Source organism: Citrus sinensis, chromosome 9 (assembly GCF_022201045.2).
Source record: "Citrus sinensis cultivar Valencia sweet orange chromosome 9, DVS_A1.0, whole genome shotgun sequence".
NCBI lineage: Eukaryota > Viridiplantae > Streptophyta > Magnoliopsida > Sapindales > Rutaceae > Citrus > Citrus sinensis.
In genome coordinates this window covers 5,507,504-5,535,370 of record NC_068564.1, presented here as the reverse complement: position 1 = coordinate 5,535,370, position 27,867 = coordinate 5,507,504, and the positions used below count along the sequence as shown (strand labels likewise).

Here is a 27,867-nt window from a genome sequence, read left to right as displayed (position 1 = left end):
TTGAACTCACAGAGGACAAAGGAAAGACAGGAACGTGGGTCCTTTTGTCTGTTTTTTTTTTTACAATTAATTTTTCTTTTTGTCCTCTCATTTAACGTGAGCCGTCTGCATTTAACAAAGAAAAATCAATTCACTCTCTGCATCTTGCCATAAGGAAGAAGTTAGATCTGCATCTGCAAACAAGAAGCGGTCGTCGTTCGATAATGAAGCAAATGGCTGAAAATGATGGGGATGAAGTTACAAATCAAAAGAAAAAAAAAAATGACTGGGCGAGAATAAGAAGCGGTCGTCGTCCGGTAACGAAGCAAATGGCTGCAACTGATGGGGATGAAGTTGCAAATCAAAAGAAAAAAAAAGAAAAAAGAAGCGGCTGGGCGTGAAACGGAAAAGATAAAAATGAGTGGCTGGGGAGGGAGGAGAAAGGAAAAGATAAAAAACTGAAATTTGACATGTTTTTCATTTCTAAATTCTTTATTTTATTGTTTATTATGAGCCCATGCTTTTCATTTCTAAATTCTTTATTTTATTGTTTATTATGAGCCCACGCAAAATTAAAGGAATATTAAGGAAACGTGTGAAACAACAAGCCACGCTGCGTTTCTGTCGTCATTTAGTCATCTTTTAGTTTGTTTATCATTTTCGTAAATCAAAAGGAGCAGCAATGCATGTCTCATTTTATCTGTAAGCACAAAGCAAAGCAGAGCAAAGAGCAAAGGAAGAGCAACAAAATCAAAATGGCACTAAACAAGGCCGAGGCGATCGTCTCCTCCTGTCCTGTCGTTGTCTTTAGGTAGTAATATTTTAGTATATTTGTGCTCTTATATCTTTTCTTTCGTTAAAATAGAATCTCATTAACGTAATTTTTATGATGATCATACATGCTTGCAGCAAAACCTACTGCGGTTATTGCAGAAGGGTGAAGCAGTTGCTTACACAGCTAGGAGCAAGTTACAAAGCCATTGAATTGGGTGAAGAGAGTAATCAAGCCTACACTACATTCTACTTTGTTTAATTTGACTGTGGCAATATCGATTTTTCCTTCCCCTTCAGAGAGTAATCAAGCCTACACTACATTCTACTTTGTTTAATTTGACTGTGGCAATATCGATTTTAAGCTTTTTTTTTTCTCTCTCTGAAGGGGAAGGAGAAGAAATTCAATCAGCACTAACAGCCTGGACCGGGCAGAGGACTGTGCCTAATGTGTTTATTGGGGGGAAACATATTGGAGGATGTGAGAGTGGGTGCATCTTTGTGGATCAAGCCCTCTTAAAAACAATGGAAGTTTGTACACAATTTGTTCTTATTCTTTCTGTTTTGGTTGTTGCAGCTCTTACAGAGAAGCACCAACAAGGTCAGCTGGTGCCCTTCTTGCTGATGTTGGTTTGATTGCCAATAACTCTGCTCAGCTGTGATTAATATTTGGAACCAGAAAAGTTGATGAGCATCAAATGAAGAGAAGAAATTGAAATTCCCCAGTATTAGTGTAAACCAAGTTTCATATGTTGTGTGTGTATTTATCAATAAATAGTGTTGTTGGTAGTTTAATATGGTTTAGTACTTTAGTATGAGGTAAGTGGACTTGTGTGAGCTCTTGGTCTTGTTTGAGTTGAGGCTGATAAGGAAGTCAGAGAAATAGAGAAGGAATATGGATTGATTAGAAGGACAAGACAATTTTCATTCTCCAAAGAAACCTCCCAGTACAAGTTCAATAAGGTATCTTAACTAGACCTGTACCATACCAAGAAATTAAAAACTACAAAAGAAGGAAATCACTTGAAAATATGAACATGAACAATTAAAATGGAAACGTGCATAACCGCCACTAAATACATACACCCACTAGTATATTTTATTCTGACTAAGACAATAACCATCTGAAGAAACTTGAGCCCCATGCATCTTGAGCACATATCAGAGGCTACATTCACAAGTTGGTATTATAAAGAAATTTTACGCATGCTTCTTTTTTCTCTAGTCTCAGTCTGGAGGAAAAGCAAATTGTAAAAGATCTTACATGGTGTTGAGACCCTGGAGAGTCAATCTTGTTAGTAAATGCACTACTCATATTTGCATGATGAGGTCACATTCTTGATCTAGAAACCTAGGATCAAGCATAAAGAGGCCACATATACTTAGCTTGATAAGCCGGCAAAGGACCGAAAATACACGAAAGAGAAATGCGCAAAAGGAACCTGACAGAAATAGTTTCTCAAGCTATGTAGCAAAACGAGATAAAGAGTGGGATCAAAGACCGAGAATATTACAATTAGACGCTTCCTTCGAATTAGAAGACCACATTAGCTTGTTCTGAGAAATAGAAACACCGCTTCACATATATACCAAGCAATCTCAGAAACTTTTGGAAGCTTTACATAAACATTAAAAAACATGACCAGTGAAATTACAGATATAGATGATGGTTTTAAGAGACTATGACTAGTTACATACCCAAGTTCAGACACTAAATACATCTGGCATTCTTATCATAGCAAGAATGCAAGTTATAATGGCTAAGATTCAGAAAAAAGCTGAAAATTAACTGTAATAGCAGGGTACTATTTAGCCATAGCACCTGATAGGATCATTGCAGCCTTTCTCAGTAGATTGTTTGAATCCAAATCGACCCCCTTTTGCAAGATACTGCTGGTGGTATTCCTCAGCTCGGTAGAACTTCTTGGCAGGTAGGATTTCGGTGACAATTTTCCTGTTCAAGACCTTCTGCTGTCTCTCCAAGGACTCCTTGGCTGCCTTCTCTTGCTCAGGAGTGTAAAAATAAATTCCAGATCTGTACTGTGTTCCAACATCATTACCCTGCCATAAGGATAAACAAAAAGTTAAAATGAGCAAAACTACTGGTAAGCTGATCAAATAAACAAGACTGGCAAAACTATTGGTGAGATGATCAACGAAACAAGACAGGAAAATTGTACTCATCACATATTCGGAATTACACTACCATGACTAGTCCTTGAATTGATGCATATGCAAGAGATGATGGGCAAAAAATTGATTCTTAGGAGGTCTGGACAAACAAGCCTGCTTTTACATCCATCAATTGCAATGAATCCGAGACCACATAACCAAAGTGTAAGACTCTTGCAACTTAAATGTAATTCACATGAAGCGCAGTTCAAGAACTACCCCTGCAGTATCCGCTATCCTTTGCTAGGTGAAATCAATTCAAACTCCACCAATTACCCGAGAATACTGTCTGGAGAAGTACAGAAAAACTAAGCAGATAACAAAAATCTCAACCAGTGATATGATTTCCAAATGCCCATATCTACATGTGAAGTTCGCAACTTCATATTCTCCTAAAGTTACTTTCACATCTGTAACCTATACATCAAGCTCTGAATAGTATTTCCAACTGTGGTGTTAACCTTGAATTAAGGAATTCAGCTAACAAGCCAACGGACTGAAATGCTTTCACATAAACCATAGAATATGAGGTATAATAAGCTCATCATTTTCCAGGTAGCTTTAGAAGTAGAACCACAACAATTCGCCCCTTAGCATATATGATACAATAACAAGAATTGAAGATACATCACTACCAGTTATTCATCACAATAATCGAACGCCATCTCTCTAAACTTGCATTGCACTAGAAATTTAACAATCTAAACAAAATGAATTCGAAGCTGGAAAGTCAGAAATTCAAAACCACCACCAAACCATTGACAAGAAAACAACTCTTGCCTTGAGAGAAAAGATAACTAGAAAGATCATCCTTATACCGAAGTTTGTCATTCTAAGCCAAAAGACACAAATCATCAAAACCGCAAAATTACTAAAGTTACAAAACAGAAACAATTAAATTAACCAAAACCCACTTTAATTCAAGGAATTTAAACAAAGACCCACCTGCCGATTAAGCGTGGTAGGATCATGGCGAGCCCAAAACATATCAAGCAAAGTATCGAAACTACACTCCTTAGGATCATACTGAACCCTAACAACTTCATTATGATTGGTAGTCCCACTGCACACGTCCTCGTAGCTAGGGTTATGCAAGTAGCCTTGGCTGTACCCAACTTCGGTCTTGGTGACACCTGGCACTCTCTGGAACGCCAATTCGACGCCCCAAAAGCAGCCAGCGCCGAACTGGGCAAACTGCTGACCGGGGGCCGGAACGTCGTCGTCGGGGCCCTGAGCGATGGCGGAGTTCTCCGTGGACGCGGGGTCGGGGCTGGGCCTGAAGCCGAAGCCGAGCTTGTTGAGGATGTTCATGGGGGGCTTGTAGTGGGTGGAAATGGGTCGGGCAGTGATAGGGAAATGGGTCGGATTGGGTTTAGAGAGAGAAAGAGGGTTCTTTGGTGAAGAGAGAGAAGAGGAGATTAGAAGAAGTGGCGATTTGGAGATGGTAGCGGCGACGGTGGTGGTGGTGGTGGTTATGGAAAGACACTTGTTTAAGACCATTGCTGGTTTTAAAGATTTGGAGACGTGTTGAGAAAATTCAGTTACCTCGTGTCGATTTGCTCAATCGAGATTGGATTGAATTTTTTTTCAAGTTACTTTAAATTAAAATATTATTATTTCCTCATCCTCTTTCCATTTTTCCAAAATAACTTAAAATAAAATTCCCTATCAATCTCCATAGTTGTCAGCAAATTTAACGTTACACCTTTCAAGTTAGAAAAACATAGGTTTGCTAATGATATTTTATTAAAGCTAATTAGACATCCCATCATCTTTCTGTTTAAAGTTAAGGTTTATGTCACCTTGTAAACACGAGAGTTCGTTTTTATTTGTTATTTTATTTGATTTCATACTTTCGAGTCAGATTTTAGTTTTGGTATGTCAAGATAAGTTTAAGTAGGTATTGACTTGAACTTTCGGTCCAAACAAATTTTTTATTAAACTTTTTAAGTTGAAACATAAGTTTATTATTAATTTTTTTATAAGTTGATTAGATATCTCTTCGCCTCTTTATTTAAGTTTAAAATTTGAGTTTCTTATGAATGTGAGAGTTTATTTATTTATTATTTTATTTAGTTTCATACTTTTGAATTAAATTTTAAACTTTGATATATTAAGATAGGTTTTTATGGATATTGATATGAGTTTTAGCCATATAGGTCCCAACAAATAATGTTATATATATTGTACTCTTTGATAAGAATTTCATAAATATAATGAAAATTTTGTAACATTTACGAAAAAAGAAATAAGATAAAATTATTAGAGAGTTGTGATTACAATATATCACATAATATTATGCTTCTTAAACTACTTGGTTGTTAAAATTTAGTATTAGAATATTAAATTTAGAGTAAGTATTCTTTTGAGTCATGATAAAATCAAGTTTTTGTTTAGGGGAGTGTGCAAAGTCTAAATCAATTTTTTAACCTCTACTTTTGTTGAAACTAGGATGATCAATTAAATAAAACTACTTAAAAGTCACTCGTTCAAGTACTCGTAGGACTAATCATGGCGATCGAGTATTTACTAAGTTTGACATATGACCTACATAGTTTGTACTTTAATCTAGTATTACAATACTAATTGTGATTGGGGTTCTAGTTCTAGTTCAAATGTCACTAATATAAAATTATCACGTAAATTTGAGATGATAAGATAAAAATTTATCCAACAATAGACTATAATTTGGGAAATGTCGGATTCTTTATTATACCAATTAAAATATTCTTCAATCTTCAGAGAAAAAATAAAATCAGGAAATATTCTTCGGATTATTCGGTTAATAATAAATTAACTGTGTTTTAAATTTTAATTAGCTGCAACTAGTGACTAGTGAGTCGTGACCTCAGTGCAGTTAGTAATTGTCTGATTGGCCCTTTTAACTTATCCCAAAAAAAAAAAAATGCCCCTTAAAAAAAAAACAAATTGTCTAATTGACAATATCCATCCGCCGTTGTAATGATGTAGATTCTAGAACAAGACATGACTGGCGGCGTTTTAGTGCGGATAAAAATCAATACGCATCAATGCAACTAAGCCGTCCATTGCCTTAATTTGTATTTATAAGGACTCGAATAGCTTACAGAATCTGTAAGCTACAGACTGCAGCATCAGCCGTTGGATGTGGATGGGTGTGGAGTGAGAAATTAAACAATAGAAAAAGGGATGGTGGGATGATGGGAGATGTTAGGTACAGAACCTGTACCATAGGCAGGTCCGTATTTATAAATCCATGCCCACCAAAATCTTTTGAGTTTTGTAATCCATAAATGCAAGATAATTTTCCTTTTATTTTTAAGTTAATAATAAATTGCAAAAATACGGTAAAAAAAAAAAAACCAATAATCCAGGCGATATTAAAATCTTTGTGGATTTTTTTTTTCAACTTAAATTTATATGCTTTGGAGCACCCCCATATTTTCTTTTTTCTTTTTGGATAAGTGATGCAGATGAAGTAACAAAATATAGTAGTTGCAATAAAGCGTTGGCGCTGCTCATTCATTTCCCTTCATCTTTGCGACATGAAAATTAGAGGTTTTGTTTATTATTGAGGTTGAACAGTCATGGTGCTAGAGTATTTAGTAAACGCTAATTATTATATTTTAAAAGTTAAGTTGATCTGATTTCATATTCATATAATAAAAAATTTATAATATTTTAGTATTTTTATCATAATTATTATTCAATGATCATATTTATTTTTCACTGTCAACTTTTATTTTATAATTATATTTTTTTCACAGCAATTGTAGCTTAAAAGCTGTAATACCTCAATAACAAACGAGGCTTAAAATGTTTGGTAAACACATATGATGTAGTTTAGAAATTAAATTAATTTTATTTCTCACCTGTATGATAAAAAAATTATAATTTTTTAAAATTATTATCTAAATGTCATATTTACTATTCATTATCAATTTTTTTTTATATTTGTATTTTTTTTACAACAATTGTACCTTAAAAATTAGAATATCTCAATACCAAATAAGATTTAAATGAATTAGTGACTTTTTATCATCAAATTGAGCTATTTTTATTAATTAAGTGCTTGTTTATGTGTGTCATTTCATAATTAGAAATTGAGATCTTGAAAAAAAAAACTTAATGATATAATAAATGGTCATTATGACCGAAAAAGCTTAATTTGATAATAAGATATTGGAAAGAGTCGATGACGTACATGTATCTATGGTATTGGTATCTCTCAAATTTATGTACACGTTATTTGTTGATGAAGATATATATATTTTTTAAGGTATATCTTGTAGACTCGGACCTTGTGTATTGTGTTTCGTGTTGTCCCTTCCTTTTTGTCCTTGTAATAATAGTGCATTTGTAAATTAATCTTAATGTTACCATCTTTTGTATTGCTATATTATTTTATTGTATATGTAAATTGTAAAGAAGAAAGTTCTTGTATTGACAAATAAGAAAAATAAGCGTAACAAAGTATCGTCATCTACCAACAAAGTGTTGGCTCCACTGGCAATGGAGTCCTCTTAAATGGCTTGATTGTGTTTGCTCCCCAGTTCGAGTCGCAGGGAAATCGTCTTTGTTGGGAGAACTTGTGCCTCTCGATTCGAGCGGGGACTTCTAGTTTGGGTTGTGGTACGGGTTTAAAGGTGCCTCCCACAGTTGGGGCCTTCCCCAGGATACCTCGTGGTCAAAAAAAAAAAAAGTATCGTCATCTCATAATGATACAAGTATTTAACACCAAAACATTTAAAATTAATAAGAAGAATAGGTGGAGGATTTCAAAATTTGCACAAAGCTTATCGAAGCACACATACAAGACAAGAGAAACGAAACGACGATCAAGAAAGCCATAAGGGAATATCGAAAACCACCAATATTTTTTTTTTCAATATTTAAAGAAGAGGTAAAACGTAGGTAAAGTATAAATTTATATTTATATTTTTTTATTTTTTTTAAAGATTTAAATTTAAATAATTAATAAAAACCATCAACTTGTTTAAACATTCATTTGCAATCGAAAACTATCTAACTTGTTTGAACATTCATTTACGGGGGCAACTATCATTTTCATAATTAATAGAACCGGGCATAAAAATATATAGAAAAAAAATTATGTGACACATTGACAAGTTGATAATGATTATGACAAAAACAAAGGTCAATGTAAGCGCAATTCTAATCGTGCAAGTTATTCGGCGCAATTCATTAAAGAAACAAGAGATTTCTCCGAAAAACCAAAGTAAATTATGAAAGCTGTGACAAACTGAAATGATCACGAAGGATTAAAGATAAGATGATGATGATGAAAAATGACTTGGAGACGGAAAATGGATGGACGTTTCTAGTAAACCATCAAAATCCAATTAGGTGGACAACTTACTAGAAATTCAATTACTCAAAGACAAAAAAGACCATACAAATCAGAAAAATAGCGGACCCAATTAGAAATTTGAGACAGGCTTCCAACACCCCCTCAGTTATCTTTTTAAAACTCATTTTCTAATTATATTCCGTTTAATATAAATAAATACTCTCTCTCTTTAAATTAACAATCTTTCTAATTGAGTCTTTTAACTTTTATATCATAATAAAATACAAATATAATTATAACTATCTAATTGAGTCTTTAATTTTTAGCGATTTTTTTTTTCACTCTAAAAATTCTTTTGCAGTCGACAGCAATAAAAAAAAATTAAGGTCTTCTTAGTTCTTACCTCATCATTCACATAAATAATTCTATTGGTGATAAATTTTTTAAGTTCTGTTATCTTTGTCCTTTTCTTCAAGCGTTCTCTCTTCACAAAACTCTGAAATACTAACTTCCCGATAATAAATATAATTAATTAAAAAAATAAAGAAAAAGATAAATGAATTATTTTAAATTTTAGTAAACTAATTGAATACATGAGTCTCGTAAATTAAAACAATTAAAATAATAGATTGATGATAAATTTGAAGAGTATGAAAAAAATAAAAAAGAAGAGAAGGTGCTAGCAAAAGAGATGGAAGGGAGTGAAATTATAAATGGTTTCATTATATTTGTGTTAAAAGTACTCCTAAGAAGTTTGATTGTTCTATCTGACCAATATCGGCCCACATTTATTATCATATGGAAAATTTTTGCCCCAAAAGGAAGAGTTTGGCCCAAAAAGAAAAGTTAGGCCCGTCAAAATTCCTATCAGAAACCTCTCACTTTAATTAGGATTTTATCTTTCATCAAATTGAGTTCTAATTATACCACCAACACACATCGCTCATGAAAATGAGAAATTAAATCACCTTTATTTGATCAACTTTTGTTCAAACATGAATGGTTCCTACGAAATAAAAGGAATTCAAATAAAATTCTTGAACATGTTCCAGAAGGCAAGCAGTTCGTTTTTTATGTATGAAATTAATAGATTGTAGATGGTTATTGATTATTTTGGTAGATGTGAGTGGTGAAGATTTGCCATGAATGATTGATATTGATTCCCATTATTGTCAAGATTGAACTTCAGATGATGTGAGGCTTATGTTTGTAAAATGAATGATTTTATAATTGCACTATTCAAAATACTTTCAACACTCGTATTTTAATTTTTTATTTATTATAAAAGTACCTATAATATATTTGACATTTAATTACAATTTAATATATCTAAACACATAAGATTATAATTTTGGACTCCCATCAAACACACTCCTATATTTATGATAATTCTTTATTTAAAACCCTAAAACTTGCTTCTTCGCGTCAATGAAAAAATCATTTGCCTGGATTGGAAATTGTTCACGGAACATGTATGATTTTTTTTTTTGGCGGGGGGGGGGGGGGGGGGGGAGGGGGGACACACATTACGTTCAATTGTTGTAATACAGAAAGAATACCCAAAAAAGCAATTATAAGAACGATGAAATTTTATATATAAGAATTTATAGCTCAAATATTTTGGAATAAGTATTAGGAAAAAAAGAAAAAGAAAAAGGATCTCTGGACTGCAACTGCTCATCAGATACTAAAAAATTAATTTAGCAGCAGTTCAATGTCTTTTAGAACGAGAAACAAGCTTTGTATATATTAGAAATCGTAACCATATAGTGGTTTATAAACAAACATACACTCAAGCTTGCACCATCCACAATAAATAAGAAGCCATAAAACTCACAAAAGCAACAACAACAGAATTGCTTCCACCATAACTAGAGATCCCAGATGAAGTTGGAATATTAGCCGAAGGCTTATTGCTCTTTGAAGAAGGCTGTACAGGAAGAGGAGTACCGGTGGCCGATGGCTGTGCTTGAGGCGACCCAATTGGTGAAGCCACTTCATCTGCAGGAACATGCACATGAAGCTTCATTCCTCCAAAGCAATATAACCTGTTACCGCTGACGAAATACCGGTCACCGGGAGCCGATAACGTAACAGTCGTGTTCCCGTTTGAATATGTTTTCAGGGGATTGCTTATGTTGCAAGTGTCAAAATTTTGCTTTGTTACCTCCGTCACACTGTTGGATGCTGAGTACGAGAACACTAGAGAGAGAGGGAAAAAAAAAAAGAACAATATTTATCAACCCTTCATCGCAATTAAAGTTTGATTTACACATGTAAGTTTAATTTCATAAGGGGTGAAGGGACTTACCCAAAACGTCACCGACTTTAAATACTTTGTCGTCTGGCCATGTATCGAGGTTAGAGCTAATATCCCAGCCAGAAGTATCACCCACAAAATATTGTGCGGCATGGCTTGTTAATGCAATTGAAAGAACAGCAAGAAGATGAAGAAGAAGCAGCTTAGCCATTGTGAGAGACTGAACGAAAATTATATGAGAGCTAGGAAGAATTAGTTGATGTCATGTAATATATATGTGAAGGTTGCTTATGATTCAGATGACCTAACTTTAAATTAGTAAATAACTTGTGTCTGTGGTATTTTTATTTGTTGTATTTATAATTGTTTTATTCTTTATAAACATTTATTGAGTGGGGGAATGCACAAAATCACCAGTTTAATAATAATACTAATAATAATATAGTTATTTTCTAGTGCAAGTGTCCTCATTTTTCTTATGCGGACACGCTGTTAAATTGTGTAGCATAATAGAGTCAGTTTTTAATGCTTTTAAACCACACAGTTTTATAATATCTTGAAAATTAACTCTATTAATCTCACAACTTAACAGTGTGTCTATATTAAAAAAAAAATAAAGGCACCCATACTTACTAATGATGATAATTCTCTAGTAAATACATAATTATTTTAACAAAATGAGAATGTTCTCATTAGAAAAAGACTCTTTAAAAATACTGATGAAACTCAAAAATAAAAAGAAATAATTTAAACATAATATATTAATTATTTTTATTTTTATCATTTAACTACGTTCGAATGTGTTCACATAAAATATGACCATTTATAGAGCAAAATAACAACGGGCCTATTAATGAAAATTTAATAGTTATGTCAATATATTTAATTGTGCTTGCTGCATGTGATTTAATAATTCGTTGTATAATGTTTCTTGCAGAGGATATTGTAATCTTTGAAAGTCAAAATGAAGTTGGGAAGGAGAGAGGAGTTCAGCTCCCCTACCAACAGATGAACAAATTTCATTTTCACCCACCCTACCAACTTCATTTAATAGAATATTTAGAATATTTAAATCAATACATTCAAGAAATTGGTCGTGGGGCAACAAGACCTGTAAAAGGATGGTGGATCACCCACCGCAGTGTCCATAGTCCTCAAATTAAGAAGCTGTTCAATTTTGTCGTTGGCCGTGACTATCCAGAGAGATAACGTGACATCTATTTTCGTGAGGATACAATTTACTCAAATTTCTCTTACCCAAAAGCAAATTGTCCTTAAAAAAAATTGTAAATTAATCTTTTTCGTATATTGTCCTATCAAAGAATACTTTTTGTTGGGTCCTTACATGCATGGGTCGGGTTGTGAACCTCCGACATGTTAAGGTGGTACCCCAAGTAATAGAAGTATGCCATTTAGATATGTTATACCCTGTTTTGCGGATCACTAAGGCCGGGTAAGGAATCATAATACGGCTACAATCATTACATTATTTTCCGACCAAAACTACAAATAATCTTCACACATGTCATCTTTCGGAAATATTCTAAATATGACATAGATTTAAAGGAGTCTTTCTATAAAAGGTCACCCTGTCCACAAGGTAAGGTATTTTAGTTTTGATACATACTATAAGAACTAAAGACTCTCTCTCTCTCTTAAACCTTCTAAGTTGTTATTTCGCCAATCTGTGATCTCTGACTTAAGTATTGGAGGGTTCTCATTAGTAACAACACCGGCGCCCTTACGATTTGTTTGTTTTGCAAGTAAAGGAGCACTAATTTCAAGGGTCAAAATCTCTCTGATACAAGGACATCATTAGGACTCGATCTTGTTGAACCCAAACTTTACAATGTACGGAATTTTTGTGTCAACAAGATATGTCATCAAGATCTTTTTGTGGGACTCCCCATTTTTAGTGTGATATTTTTTAAATAAAAAATTAGTGGATCCTAAAATGAGATTCATTATATGTGACTAGTTGGATATACTATTTCAGCATGATAAGATGGTGCCCATACCAATATACATACTTCTCACATATATTTCACATCAATTTTTTTTTAAAATCGTTTTACTAAAATGTTGTGAAAAATTTAAATGAATTTAGAGAATTATCTGCACAAAAAAAAGCCTACTTAATTAATTTATTTCACTCATAACCTTATAATCTCATAACGTTGATTTTACTTGTAATTTGACTTTTTCATCCAATTTAATTCACATACAATAGTGTCATAAACACAACAAAATTCACATGACCATAATTTATGTTAACAAATACTACGACCAATTATTTAGTCTATTATATACTTTTCTTATTAATTGGTTAACATTTTATTTAAAGAAAATCTTTGTGTTCTACCAGTCCACACAGTGGTCGAACCAAGATTTAGGTTTAATGAGGTCTGAGCAAAGTAACTACAAATTCGAGGGGCCACAATCCAAAATCTACAAACTGAAAGGATCAAATGTATAGCCTAAATTTCAACTAAAAATGAAAAATCTTATTATCTTAATATCTTTTCTATTTCTCTATTTCTCTATTTTGTCGGCATGTATTGTATCCAAAAAAAATCTTCAAAGAAATAAGTTGGGGTATGGTTGCGTGCATGTCCTGAAACTGTTGATGTTTAAAAGCCGGCTTCTCAAGCTTCTCTCCACACATGCAATCTCATCACATCTGGATACACACACACACACACACACACACACACATACATACATACATTCATACATACATACATATATATTCAGGTGAGCATTCTCATTTTTTTTTAATGTGGATCATCATGTGATTTAATAAAGTTAGTGTTCAATTCACTAAAAAGTTATGTGGTTTAATAACATATTTGCATTGATTTTATTAAACCACATGGCTTAATAGTGTGTCTGCAGGAAAAAAAAAAAAAAAAAATGAAGGCACCTGCATGAGAAAATAACTATATATATGGGTACAATTCCAATACGTCCAGGAATCAATTCATCAACCCCTAAATCTTTTTTTTTTTTTTTTTGCTACACATGGTGGGCTCCACCATGTGCAGCTATTATTGGCCTTTGGATTTAGGGATGACAATGGGGAGGGTACATAGGGGAGGGCACTAATATCCCCGTACCCATCCTTGATATTTTGTGTATGTCCCTATTCCTATCAGAATTGCTTAAAGAATTATCATCCTCTATTCGAATAATAAAAAAGGATCCCCAAGGACCCCCGATTCCCAAAAAACTCATAAATAACTAATACATTTTTAGTTTTTAAATTTGATTTAATTTATTGAAAAAATTTAAATAAGAGTAAAGTTTGACAATATATCTTGGTAAACTTTAGATGTTATAGTTTTACCTTTTGCTTTACTTCTTGTTTTATTAGATAAAAGTTAAAAATAAAAAAATTTTAGGCGAAGGCCTTTTGAATAAGACCTGATCAAATACTAATTTAGGATTCAAATTTGTTAGTTGGTATCGAAAATTTCATAGTATATTTGTATAAATATTTTGATATTTGTTGTTTATACTAATATTTAATATTTTATAATTTAGATTTTATTATTTTTTCATTATTATTTCTAAAAAATAAAATTAGAATTACAAATCCAATTGGGAAAGGGGATGGGGATTTAAGTTCATCCCTATCCCTTCCCTGAAAAAGAAATTGGGTGAAAAATAATTTTCATCCCTTTTTCGAATAAAAAATTAGGTATATAATCGTCCTCATACCCTCCTTAAATGGGGAAAATTCCCAAGGAGCCCGTCTCCATGAGGATTTCTACCATCTCTATTTAGATTTATATCCAAAGGACAATAAAAAGTGGGTTCCACCATATGTAACCAATAAATAATTCTCGGATGTTGTTCCAGCAAGGGAATCTTGGACCGGAATAGCACCCATGTCTATATATATATATATATTTGTTTTTTTGGTCTGTTAAATCATTTGGTATCCGAAAATCACATTGGGCTCCGATTAATTCAGATTCGAGTCGGGTAAGACCACTAGGGCGGCAAAGCTCTCTCATCAAGTATTTAACGTAGCTGCATTCACAAGTCTCGAACTGAGAACCTTAGTTAAGGTATAACAACTTCATGTCAGTTGATTTACGCGCTTGTTGGTACCCATATATATATATATATATATATGTAAGAAGCAAACAACCGGATCCTTTTTCATACGTAACGATAAACACAAATCAGTTGGATCTCAGAAAGCCCTTCAATGAAGTTCATCGAACAATTTTTTATTTTATTGTAATTGACACACATATGCTTTTCTGTTGCTGCCAATTAATTAGCATATATGGGGGAAATAAAACATTGCAACCAGCCAACCACTGGCTAGCTCGAATTGTAATGGCAAAAGCATCGTACTTGGTCAGGTAGACGTCTGGATGTATGCACGTGGCTACAATCACAAAATGTTCTCAACTGGCCGAAAAGGATTCACCTGACCACCGCGTCTAATTTGCTGACGGTGCATGACTTCATCATCATCCCTAATGAATAATCGAATAGAGTGCTGCTAGATAGTTAGAAAAATGAGAGAAAACCGAGAGAAACAGCAGCACATGCTGCCGTTTTGCTTCCCTCTCTCGTTTCTCAGCTTTGTCTCTCTCTCTCTTCTCTTAGTACATACTTCTTTCTCTCAACTTTATTGATATTTAGTATTTTTGAATCGAATAAGATCACTTCATGATTACATTTCTTTTGTGAAGTAATTAGTGTTGTTATTCTTGGTGTGTCTACAATCAGTGGCGGATCTAGAAAAATAATTTATCGGGGGCTAAATTAGATAATAGTAAAATATGAAAAACTAAAATTTTGAACATATAAAATATTTGCTAATACATTTATAATTATTCTCTAAGCATTTTCATATTTTAAAATATTATACGATAGACTCATTATCAATATTATTAAATTTATTGTTTCCTGTATAAATAACCAAACTATCATTTATCCCATATGATTCCAAAGATGATTTTTCATGAGTTTCATTCCTGAAAACGTTCGCTCCAGTATTATTATAGAGACTGGAAGAATTAATCATATTTTTTAGAATAGAAAATATTTTGAGTGGTGGGCTATCATTATTTTTAATTAAAATATAAGTTTTTATAATTCTTAAAAGTTAAATTTTAAATTTTATGGGGGTTTATAATTTATAGTGATTATTTTAATAAATTTTTTATGGGAGCTAATTAAAAAACTAAAATATTTTTCTTTTTTAATTTTAGAAATTTTTTGTTTTTGCGAGTGGGGCTTGAGCCCCACTGGTCACATGCTAGATCCGCCCCTGTCTACAATACAGTTATGTAAGTTACAACACTCCTAGCCGCACGATGTACTATAATCATTCTCTGATTTTTTATTGTTACTGTGAAATGTGGATTCAAACAAGTTTGTATATGGATAAATAGAAGAGAGTTAGAAAATAAACTTAGAAATTGAATAAATAATTAAAAGAGTTCACATGTTAGGAGGAATTAAACTTGAGAACTTGTCTGTAATACTATTTTAGTAAAACTACTTGACCAAAAAACTTCATTTAAGTTGACAAATATATAGGAGCCTAACAAAAGTGTTAAACATAATGAATATCCATAATGAATTAGTATTTATTCAAAATACATGTTTACCGCATTATTGTAATAGTAACGCTAGACGTTCAAAAGCAACAATCTTGTAATTAAGAGAAAAATCACTGCCACCAATCATATGAATTGGCAAGTATTGATAAATTAATGGAAAGTTTTCACCCAATGAAATCTAAGTTTACCCAAATATTTTCCTTACTTCTTTCACATTCTTTTGATAAGAAAGATAAGTGCATGATTTTAAATCCTGTGTACATGTGTGAGCGGAAATTGAGTTACTGTTAAAGTTAAAAAATGAATGTAGACACAACGCATATCCCCTATCAAATACGATACAAGTTAAGGCATTACATGATATGTGGTCCATATTCAATCAGATATATACGGAAAAGTCAACAACTGATATCTCCCCCATAATCCTCGTTTTTTTCTCAATAAATATGTTGACTTGTTTCTTCTCCTGCCTCAAATTTTCGCCCTTCAGGAGGCCCCCATAAAGTTCCAATCTGTTTTCTACTGATATCTATTTTTAAAATATCCCATATGGTTTATTTAACTCGCATTACGTGTTTGGATTTACAATACAATATTGACGCTGCTCATATGGGACAGGGACATGCTTTTAGTCCACATTCAAGGCGGAGCGTCCGCAGTATCTTAGCAGCTTTGTCATAGAAGTATCTTTTCCTTCCATGACATAATGTTTCTAAAATTTTCTGGCCTGTATCGTTATAGCTAGCCCCAGTACATGGTATTGATAAAATTATGAAACAATTATATATCAACTATCATTACCCAGCTGCCCGTGCCTATATATATTCACTAGCCACAGCAGTATGCCTCATATCATAATCTTTTTTATTGTAGCACAAAGTTAATCAATTTAGTTATCCGGCAACACACTTAAGGGATTTGAAATGGAAAAGGAGGAGAGTTCAAGCTCATTTTCAACAGGGAAGAGTGCACAGGAGGGGGCATTGCCATATGTGCCGGATTGTTATGTAATCCCATCTTCACATCGCCCAGATATGGCACCTGAGGCTGCGTATGTGCCAATTATTGATTTTGGTAGATTGAACGAGGGCAGGGAACAGCGATCAATGGTCATCAAAGAAATTGGTAATGCTTGTTCCCGGCTGGGCTTCTTTCAAGTAAGTGTCGTCCCTTGGCAGCAAATAATAAAGCTTCATTTTTGTTTTTTTTTTCCCGAAAGACTTGGATGGGTAGTATGAGAAACCTCGTCCAATAAACAGCAACCCTGCCCCTTAATAAATTATTACCCGAATTTCAGTGATTGCTGCCATAAAAACCATTCATAAGCAGCCGAGTTACTTCTAGAGTAACGACAAGTGAATATTCTTGAAGCAGTACGTTCTAGCTAGTCCTACATGTAAAATTAACATAACGATGCTTTCTAAAATTAATCTAACTGCATTTTATCCATTCAGATTGTGAATCATGGAATCTGCCAATCGATACTGGATGGAGCGCTTTCGACGGCGTTTGATTTTTTCAAGTTACCGAGTGAAGAGAAGATGAAGTTCATGTCTGGTGACGTACACAGGCCGGTGAGATATTCAACAAGCCTAAAAGATGGGATTGACGAGATCCAGTTTTGGAGGGTCATCCTCAAGCATTATGCCCATCCCCTTGATCACTGGATTGATTTTTGGCCCAAGAATCCACCTAACTATAGGTGCGTGCACACTGCATCTTCCTAGCTTACTGTTTTTTGTGCTTATGTTTAAAAAAAGAAAAAGAAAAAGAAACCTACTGAAATAGCCATTATGCTTATCTTCTGTGTCCTTTTCTAGCAATTCTTGCGGCTATAATGGGCATGAAGTGTGCAGCGGTTGCAAATGTCGTTACCTTCATTGTAAAATTAAAAGTAATAAAAGTACCTGACATCTTAGCAATTGTATGAAAATAGGATTGATGTTGAATGAAAATGGATAACTCAATGTTGTCATGAAATGTCTAACATATGCGATGACGTCGGTCCTAGTAAACACACACACACATGTGTGTGTGTGTGTATAAAATTTATTAGTCTTCGATTGTCACGTTTCATGACTTCAGTTAAATATCAAATATGCACATGCTGATGATATAGCAGGATGTCATCTCACAACTTTTTTCTTGTCTCTTCTTCAATAATATTTGTTTACTTAAAAATGTGTTTTCATTCAGGGAAAACATGGGCAAATATTGCACTGAAGAGAGGAAACTAGCTTTGGAGCTAATGAGTGCAATTACCGAGAGCCTTGGATTAGGTCCAAAATATTTAGTCAACAAAATGGACGAAGGAATGCAAGTAATGGCTGTCAATTGTTACCCGCCGTGCCCACAACCCGACATCTCACTAGGGTTGCCGCCTCACTCTGATTACACTTGCCTAACCATCGTTCTTCAGAGCTCACCGGGCCTCGAAATCTTGGATACAGAAGATGGATCATGGAAAATGGTTCCTAAGATGCAGAGTGCCCTACAAGTTCATGTAGGCGACCATCTTGAGGTGCTAAGCAACGGAAGATACAAGAGCGTTGTTCATAGGGCTATCTTGAATCGCGGAAGCACTCGAATATCCCTCGCGAGCCTGCATAGTTTGGGGATGGATGAGAAGATGGAGACAGCGAAAGAGCTTGTGGATGAGAAAAATCCTAAGGGATACAAAGAGAGCAGCTTCAGAGACTTTCTGAATTTTCTTTCCAAGAATGACCTTGCAGAAGGGAAAAGTTTCATCGATACGCTGAAGATTAAGAATTAGACTTTCTGAGTTTTGACTCGTAGGATGTGAAGTTTGCTTGCCTAGCTCTTTTTATTTCATTTTATTTTCTTTTATTGACTATATTGTCAAGGGTTATTATCATATAATTACCTTAAAGAATTGTAATAGATTAAATGACTATAAGAAGTATTATATTACTGCTGTATTTTTCCAAAACTTATTATTTTACTACATTTTTGTTAGTATTGTTAATTGACTAGTTAATTGACTTGTGAACTACTAACTTTGCCCTTTAATGAAATTTTTTGTAAACAAAAATAACATATAAAGCATTACAATATTATATAAATTTAAAAATGTTCCCTATATATAAGCCTATGAATTTAATACTTGATACCTTTATTTATATGGTTTTCTTTCAATGCAAAAATTAGTAGTTTATTAGTCCATTAGCTTGTACAACTATTGGTATTGGTAGAAATATAGTAAAATAATAAGATTTGTGGATATAGTAGTAAAATAATCAATTACAATACTTTTTCTAGTCATTTGATGTTTTGTGATTCTTAGAGCAGTCAAATGATAATAATCCTATTATCAAGTTTCTTCCTTCATTTTCTAGCTTAAGAAGGCCTCTTGGTTTAAAGAGTAATGTTAGGCATTCAAGTATTTGAATCCTAATTAATGTGACATCCATCTATAGAACGATATAATAAAATAATAAGTACTTTTATATTTACTGTCCAATGGGTGATTGATATATAATATTAGGATTGAAGTTGTGACTTAAAGATTAGGATCCCTAACATTTTTGTTTGTAATATGTTCTATAACTAATTATATATAATTTGACTGATGAAATTAAAATTGGATTACACTTATTGGTACATCGGTTAATTATAGAACCACACATGGATTCAACTTTCATTTTGTAGGGATTTAACAGCATCGTTTCATGAGGAGACTATATGAGTCTATAAAATGCTTTCTTAATTAAATGTATAGGTCAGGGGGTTGTTGTAGGGGGGTTAGGGATTATGTACCATCTGTGGTTTGCATCACTCGTTTAGAAAACTGTTAAGGCAGAGTATGTGTTCGATGAAATGAACATAGTGCTCGACGAAGTGCCTCAATGAACATCTCATTTCGAATCCATGTCAGCATGGACTCGTGTGCATCAGATCAATGATCATGTTGAGGTGTGAATAAGGAATGATGGTGACGTGTCTAGTGATAGTAAGCAATAATCAAAGCATACCCTGGAGCGTATGGAGATAAAGACAAATATGTGTGTGTGTGTGTGTGTAGCGTGTGAGACTGTACAATGTACATGTCCTTGCAAAGGGCAGTCCACCACCATCTTAGAACAAATAAATAATGGCCATTGCCCATTAGATGTTTAGACAGTGGTAGTTGGTATAATGATGATCCAGGGCATCAACTCATCGCAGATCTAATTAGTCATTGTTAGATCATGTAATATAGTGTGAGTCTACTTGTGTATGAGTTTGATTCGATATTATATAAAAATTTATGTGTCTAATTTATACTTAAAAGTAAACTCACGAATTGAAGATTACCCAAGCTTTATATATTTTTGTAGTATCTGTTGAGTACATAAAGGCACCAAGTCAGCCATGCTACTGTTTCCGCCCCGGCACGGACCATTTCAGCTAAGCGGTACGAGCAGAACACGGGGGCAAACATGAGCCGATCAGAGATGGTGCGACCAGGGGAACATACCGACCAGAAGTATATGCCGAGCCAATACTCATCCCCAGGAAAACGGGAACACGATCCCACAAGATCGCGGTAGTTGCGCTTCTCCCAGAACGGTTGAAGGACACACGAGATCCACGTTTGCCCACAATGTAACAGTTAGAGCTCCATGAGGGGCTACCACCACCCGAAAAAGGAGGGATAAGGGGCAAACGGAAAACGTGGGACAAAGGGCGGCTATAAAAGAGAAAGAGATCGAAGAAGAAAGGGACAGAAAAATTGAGAGAGGGGAAACGCTGCCAAATTGCAACCAGATTAATTCCTTACAGATTTTGAACAAACTTCGTGAATCCAAATTATATTATTTTCCCGTAAACACCTTGTGCTAACTTAGGCATCGGAGGGTTTACGCCGGCAAAACCACCGGCGTCTCTGATCCATTTTTGGTGAACGCAGGTCTAGTGAGAGAAAGGAGGGTGGTCCCGGCCTTAGTGGTTCGAGCAACAGTCGATAACTTAAGCGTTGGTGAAAGGATCTGGTCGGTCTAAGGACGAGCAGATTTCAGCATCAATAGTATCCCTAATGATATTATTCCATTTTAATTAGTTTGATAGGTAAAACTTTTCTATTGATACAAATTTTTTTTGTTCAACTCCCTCAAATAGATGTAGAAGAAATTTATATTAGTTTTCAATTATGTTACTTTTCAAAATAACAAAAATAACCATCTCATAAATATTGATCCATCAAATAATAATTGCAGATGTATATATTTTCTCTATGGAGATCTTAGTTCCAGGATTTATTATCAAAATAAAGTTAGGAATAAATTTTCCCTTATACATTGATTTGAAAACTGATTTTGAGAGGTTATGAGAGATACTTTATGAAAAATTAAGAGAAGAATAGGTAGCATAATTTAGATAAAAGAATACAAAAATTTCTTTATTAAATTCTACAACCTGTTTACATATATATAGACACACACACACACCAGAAATTATGATTTTCTTTCAAAGCAAATCTAAAGTTTCTGCAAAGATTGGAATCCACTCCTCCCGTCCAAGTTACTTTTCCTTTTAAATATTAAAGTATCCAAACAACCAATCGTATGCCCTAGATAACTGAACAATGCCTCATGCCTTCATCCCATAGCTCATCTACGATAACAGATAGTCAAATGAAATTTCTCTCTCTTTCAATTTGGTCAGAATACTACTAACAATTGCTCAAGCCACCAGAATCCACGCCTGTTTTTTCAAACCCAAAAACAGTTGCGCTAATAATAATTAATACCAGCAGTCTTTTTGTTATTCAAGCATTTCAACCCCCCAAAATCCTCGGCATTTTTCGATAAGTTCGTGCTCTGTAAACACGGAAGATATATATTTGTAATTTTATTATGTTGCCCTTAATAATTAAAGTTTCATAGAGTTAAATTTTGTCCTCCAGTGTTAAATTTTAAGTCTGATAAATGTTCGTTTAGTCTTTATATTTAAAAAGATACCTTAAACATCCCAGCTGTAAACATGTTATATCTTATTCTTACTTTTTTTTTTCTTTTACAACCTTACAATAATATTCTTGAGGATCTTAGTGGAAAAAATGATAATTAATTAATATGATGATGACATTTTCATTCAGGTTGTGAATCATGGAATTTGGCAAACAGTAATGGGTGAAGTTCTTTACTCTGCAATGGAGTTCTTTAATTTACCATCTGAAGAGAAGCTGAAGTTCATGTCTAGCGACGTGTATAAGCCGGCGAGATATGGAACGAGATTGAGGGATGGCGCTGACAAGATCCAGTTCTGGAGAGTTTTCCTGAAGCATTATGCATCTCCACTTGAAGACAAGAACCCACCAAAGCATCGGTGTGCCCAAGTCCCAGTACACAATGCGTATTATCTATTTAATTGTCCATTTGAGCCTAATTTCTCTTTCTCTAGTCGGTATACTTAAGCGGCGGCACACTATATTTTGTCAAATTCCTGTTTCAGAAGGGATAATGACATTTCCACTTACGTATTTCAGCTTTGGAAAATGATGTTCTCACAGCACTTTGCACAAAACGGTTCCTTTTGTGCAAACTATAAAAGCCACTTTTTGCTGCAAAGTTTACCACCCACACACATGTGGGAGGGGAGCAACAAAACTCACGTGCAGAAGTCTCCTTTCTTCCTCCATTTTTTCCTTTGCTGCAAAGCTCCGATCTCTCTCTCTCCGTTCTCCTTTCTTCCTTACGAGAGAGCTTGGGTCTCTCTCTCCATCCTCATTTTTCCCTCACAAGAGAGCTCGGGTCTCTCTCTCCCATCTCCACGCCGCTAATAGTCCCAGTTCCATCCTCTTTCGCCGCGTAGCAACCATAAGATCTCTCTCTCACCCGTTTCAATTCATTGCTCTAATTGAAATTTTTAACTCGTTTAGGACATTGTACTGAATTACCTATGGATGGTGGTGGTCTTCTGCTTGACTGTTGTAAATTAGAATCAAATTGTGCTTGAGTGTTGTAAATTGGAATCAAATTATGCAAAACCTAATGCCTTTGGGAATCATGTTTATTTCAAGCTTTCATGTTGAGATTTGATTGTTTGATGAAACACTTGGAAAATGTAGTTTGCTCCCTCAAATTATTTTCCTCTGTTGAATAAATTGTATTTGCCATTATTTGAAAAGAATTTAAAAAAATTACAGCCTCTAAACATTGAGCTTATGCTATAATTTACAGTCTCCCTCATTTATAGCACATTTTTTTCATCATTTATGCTATAAGGAGAACGGAGCTGAGACTGTTACTGGCGTGGGGATGAGAGAGAAAGATTTGAGCTGTTTGGTGAGGTTTCGTGAGGGAGAAAGGAGATGGGAGAGAGAGACACTGAGTTTTGTTGCTCCCCTCACGTGTGTGTTTGGTGTTAAAACTTTGCAACAAAAAGTGGCTTTTATACTTTGCGTTTTGTGTAAAGTTCTGTACAAAGTGTTGTAAAAATATCGGCACTGTTCAGCTTTTATCATCATAAGCGATACCAAACAAAATTTGCCTATTTGGGTTGGTTTGGTGGGTCCTGCAATTGCCCTTAACATTTTTTGAACTCGTGGGGCACATAAAAGTGAACATAATAAATTGTGGCCTTCGAAAAATGGTAGGCTCCGAAATATTGGCTTGGAGGAGAGCCTTTGTTGTTCTTGGATCATTACTTCTTGTGTAACACCCTAGGCGAATCCCACATCGGCAAAGCACGGGAGAGATGCTGGGTTTGTAAGGGGTGATCCACACCTTAATTGGCAAGACGCGTTTTGGGGTGTATGGGCACTCCAAGAACAAATCCGTGCGGGCCTTGTTAAGGCCCAAAGCGGACAATATCTTGCCAAGTCTGGGTTGGGTCATGACATTGTGGTATCAGAGCCAGGTTCCACGTGTCCTCTTGAGCGATGGTGGGGCAAACCTCAGCGAGGACGCTGAGTCCCCAAGGGGGGTGTATGTAACACCCTAGGTGAATCCCACATCGGCAAAGCACGGGAGAGATGCTGGGTTTATAAGGGGTGATCCACACCTTAATTGGCAAGACGCGTTTTGGGGTATATGGGCACTCCAAGAACAAATCCGTGCGGGCCTTGTTAAGGCCCAAAGCGGACAATATCTTGCCAGGTCTGGGTTGGGTCATGACACCTTGTCTGTTCACTGTTTATCACGTGTAAATATATTATAATGAATGGTTGAAGCATGCGCGTAGCAAGGAGTTAATGAAAACATAAGATACGTCACATCAGCATGTCATTCAACAATATCATTATCGTTATTTTTTTTCAACATTTTCTCATTCAAATTGGTTTTATTTCAGGGAAAAATGGGAAAATATTCTACTGAAGTGAGGAAATTAGCCTTGGAGCTAATTGGAGCAATTACTGAGAGCCTAGGAATAGGGCCGTCGTTGGGGCAAAAATATGGATGAAGGAATGCAAGTAATGGCAGTCAACTGTTACCCGCCGTGTCCACAACCAGACATTGCATTTGGGTTGCCACCGCATTCCGATTATAGTTGCTTAACCATCGTTCTGCAAAGCTCTGAAGGGCTTGAATTCCTTGGTAAGGAAGATGAATCATGGAGAAAGGTCCCTAATGTTCATGTTGGTGACCATCTTGAGGTGCTAAGTAATGGCATTTACAAAAGCGTTGTTCATAGGGCTACCCTCAATCGCGAGAGGATTCGAATATCCATCACTAGCTTGCATAGTTTGGGGGTGGGTGTGAAAATGGAGACCGCGAAAGAGCTTGTGGATGAGCAACTGTTGGGATTATATGCTCTTTTAAAGTATATTAATTTATTTTCTAATTAATAAAATATTTGAGATATTTTTAATTGTATAAATATTTTGAATAAGGTCCGTTTAATCATATTATATATATTTATGTGATCATCATATGGATTCACAGAAGACATAAATACAAGTTATCTTATGATTAAATAAATTAAGTTCACAGTTGATAAATAGAGTTAGAGGCTATATTTATGTTTAGACTGTAGTAAATAAGTAAATTAATTGAATGATTTGTCTTAATCATGTATGAATTTACTGATGTAGTTTGACTACATTGAGCTGGATCACATATGAGATTTAATTAACCTTAAAATGACTGTCAGATTTATTAAATCTCATAGGCATTGATTTTACTGTAATATTAATCTTGAGTTAGTTATGATTTCATGATTGTAATTGTTATTCCATTTGAGTTACCAATGGGCACGACACACAATTGTGGTCAAGATTACCCGGTATCTTAGTGAGAGCAATTATGAGTATTGGAGTTGTAGATTAATAATATAGAATTTGTACAACACATCTCTTGATGGGTTTTTGGCACTTGATCATATAATTCTTTAGGCAGAGTGTGTCAACATATTTAGTATGTTGAAAATGATCATTAGAGAAAACCAGTAAGTATTAATGAATAAGATGTAATTAAATCAATTGGACAATTGAGATATCGATTTAATTAACGATGTGATGCAAATGATTATGCAGTAAAGAAATCGATATGGCTTGGGACGAATTATTATTCGAGCATACAATTATGAAGGTTAGTTCCAATCTTTTAGTAGAGTAGATTTGAAATTAAATAATTGAGCTAGTTTTGTTACATGCCTAATTATTATAGCCACTATTGTATGTTCCCAAATGATCCCCGGGTTAGCTTATTTAATTGACTGCGCCACTATTGGATTAATAAGCAAGATAACTAGCTATTTGGGTTAAAAGCCTAAATATATTATTTAGTGGGAGGCTCCATGTAATGTACTTGTGTCTAAAAGACCTTGTGTTATTTTACAAGGTGGGCCCCCATGGCAAGAAAGAAGTAACGTTACTTTTGATTTATTATTTTTAATTTAAATCAAACTTGATTTAATAGAATTAAATAATATAAAAATGGAGCCTAGAGTTTCCACTAAATAGAGATATAAATAGACTTATTTTCTCTTGAAAAAAAGAGAGTAGCCACTTTATACAGATCAGAGAAAAAGATTTTTCTCCCTATTGTTAAGAGAAAAATTTTCTCGTGCTAGTTGCTTTAGTGGTGATAAAGGCGTCCACACGTCAAGTGCAGATCAAACTTGAGTCATAGCCTGGAAGATTATTTGGTGGCGGATCGTGATCTAACAGGAGTGGTGGTGACAGATCGTGATCTGAGAGCCTAAATTACTTCAGTGGAAAAAGTCAAATCGAATTTTCAAGGTATGATTTTTAAATTATAAATTCTTATATATTGTATGAGAGCGATCCTATAAGTTTTTATAAAATTTAAAAAACTGATTTTTCTCCAACAGCAGCATCCCAAGGGATACAAAGAAACTAGCTTCATGGATTTTCTGAATTTTCTATCCAAGAATGATATTGCCGAAGGAAAAAACTTCACGAATACGCTCAAGATTGTGAAATAGTGCTTGTCTATGTTGGTTCTGTTATTTCTTCTCTGTTTCTCCACAAAAAAGTTCAGCAAAATATGTCTTTCTCATGCAAAACGAGGCTCATGGGAAAATAATTTATGTTATGTAGGTGTTCTTTCGCTGGCAGAAGGTAATGAAGGAGCAGAGTTATTGGTTTATTCAATTAGCTTGGTGATTAAGTGTTTTAGAGTATACATGGTGCTAATTCTATCTCCCTAAGATTTGAATTCGGCGGATAATTAAAGAATGTTACTTGTAAAACCACTCGGCCAAGCACCAGTGGCAAAAAGACTAACAAACTAGTCTGCATGTCATCTTGGTGCTTGCCTTTTGTTCCTATATTTTCAAATTGTCTGTGTTTGTTGCCCAAATGGCATGTAGCTGTGAAATTAGACGTTGAGTTATATTCTTCTTGAATTTGTACTCCCCTGTTTCTATATCAACGATATCAACGAAATAGCAGTTGACCGTACGACTTTTTCTTCTCCTCCCTTAAAATGATGAGAGATTAACACTTTTCCATTAGTTTTTGGGTTCTATTTTTGATTTTTTACTTTTTTTTTAAATTCTTTTTTTGAAATCGTACCACATTTCCCTCTGATATCAAAACGTTTACAGGAAAAAATCACCTCACCCACAAAATAAATTGTTTATATTTGGTCAAAATGTTGACATCAAGTGTTAACATGGTATAATGAAAAATGTAAGGGGTAAGAGTTAAAACCCAAACGTTAAAAATTGTCGGTCTCCCTAAAATCATTGCTAGTAGACAGGATTAGAACATAAAATGCAACTACAAATTAGACAATTTCCATTATGAAGTCAAAGGTTGCCGCTCACAAGAAATGCATGAGCCATAAAGTTGGTTGTTGTGGTCACGTCATGAGTCATGTTGTGATCACGTCATGAGTCATGTTGTGATCACGTCATGAGTCATCTCTATTGCTATCTTGTTTGTTTAGGTAAAATCTAGCTAAAAGGGTAATAAAGATACTGTCATATTGAGCTTGATGTATTCTGTTGATTTTATTTCTATATTTGACCTTAATATTCTTTTCACAATTTCTTGATTTCTTCCTTGTTAACATGTAGTTTGAGTAGGAATGGTAAAATGCGGGTTTAGGTTGGACTTTTCCAAATTCAAGCTTGTAAACTTGAAATAAAATAATATTATAATCAATATTGAATTAGAAATGAATAGTTTAAAATAAAATAATAAATAAAAAAATGAAGCAAATAAAAGCTTAGAGATTTAATTCTTTTTAATACGAGATTCTTTAATTCAAAAACTCTCTCAATTAATTAACACTTAAGAGAGAGTTTAGTATTCTAATTTTAGATTTTCTAAATCATTATTAGTTTATAAATTATGAATTTAATTTTTTTGTTTTTTTTTAAATTTAAATTTATAA

At 34.2% G+C, this 27,867-nt stretch overlaps 5 protein-coding genes across 5 annotated transcripts; 3 read left to right on the top strand and 2 right to left on the bottom strand.

Annotated features, from left to right (window-relative positions):
• The first annotated feature begins 26 nt into the window (after positions 1 to 26).
• LOC102628957 (glutaredoxin-like) lies at positions 27 to 1,493 on the top strand. The gene is made up of 4 exons (XM_015533939.3): positions 27 to 790; positions 889 to 977; positions 1,139 to 1,237; positions 1,328 to 1,493. The coding sequence occupies exons 1-4, from the start codon at positions 666 to 668 to the stop codon at positions 1,384 to 1,386; spliced, it is 372 nt and encodes a 123-aa protein (XP_015389425.3). The 5' UTR covers positions 27 to 665; the 3' UTR covers positions 1,387 to 1,493.
• Positions 1,494 to 2,193: 700 nt separating this feature from the next.
• Positions 2,194 to 4,630, bottom strand: LOC102628687 (peptide methionine sulfoxide reductase A1). Its single transcript, XM_006489961.4, has 2 exons — positions 3,868 to 4,630; positions 2,194 to 2,811 (listed from the first exon to the last, which is right to left on the bottom strand). Exons 1-2 carry the CDS (start codon positions 4,420 to 4,422, stop codon positions 2,560 to 2,562), a joined length of 807 nt encoding a protein of 268 aa, XP_006490024.2. The 5' UTR covers positions 4,423 to 4,630; the 3' UTR covers positions 2,194 to 2,559.
• A 5,247-nt stretch (positions 4,631 to 9,877) lies between these two features.
• LOC102616540 (blue copper protein) lies at positions 9,878 to 10,735 on the bottom strand. The gene is made up of 2 exons (XM_006490005.4): positions 10,524 to 10,735; positions 9,878 to 10,414 (listed from the first exon to the last, which is right to left on the bottom strand). Exons 1-2 carry the CDS (start codon positions 10,681 to 10,683, stop codon positions 10,005 to 10,007), a joined length of 570 nt encoding a protein of 189 aa, XP_006490068.2. The 5' UTR covers positions 10,684 to 10,735; the 3' UTR covers positions 9,878 to 10,004.
• A 6,248-nt stretch (positions 10,736 to 16,983) lies between these two features.
• LOC102616250 (flavanone 3-dioxygenase 3) lies at positions 16,984 to 19,016 on the top strand. The gene is made up of 3 exons (XM_052434290.1): positions 16,984 to 17,217; positions 17,515 to 17,762; positions 18,257 to 19,016. The coding sequence occupies exons 1-3, from the start codon at positions 16,984 to 16,986 to the stop codon at positions 18,831 to 18,833; spliced, it is 1,059 nt and encodes a 352-aa protein (XP_052290250.1). The 3' UTR covers positions 18,834 to 19,016.
• Positions 19,017 to 24,476: 5,460 nt separating this feature from the next.
• LOC112499542 (flavanone 3-dioxygenase 3-like) lies at positions 24,477 to 24,848 on the top strand. Its single transcript, XM_052433909.1, has one exon. It carries the CDS (start codon positions 24,477 to 24,479, stop codon positions 24,846 to 24,848), a length of 372 nt encoding a protein of 123 aa, XP_052289869.1.
• Positions 24,849 to 27,867: the final 3,019 nt, after the last annotated feature.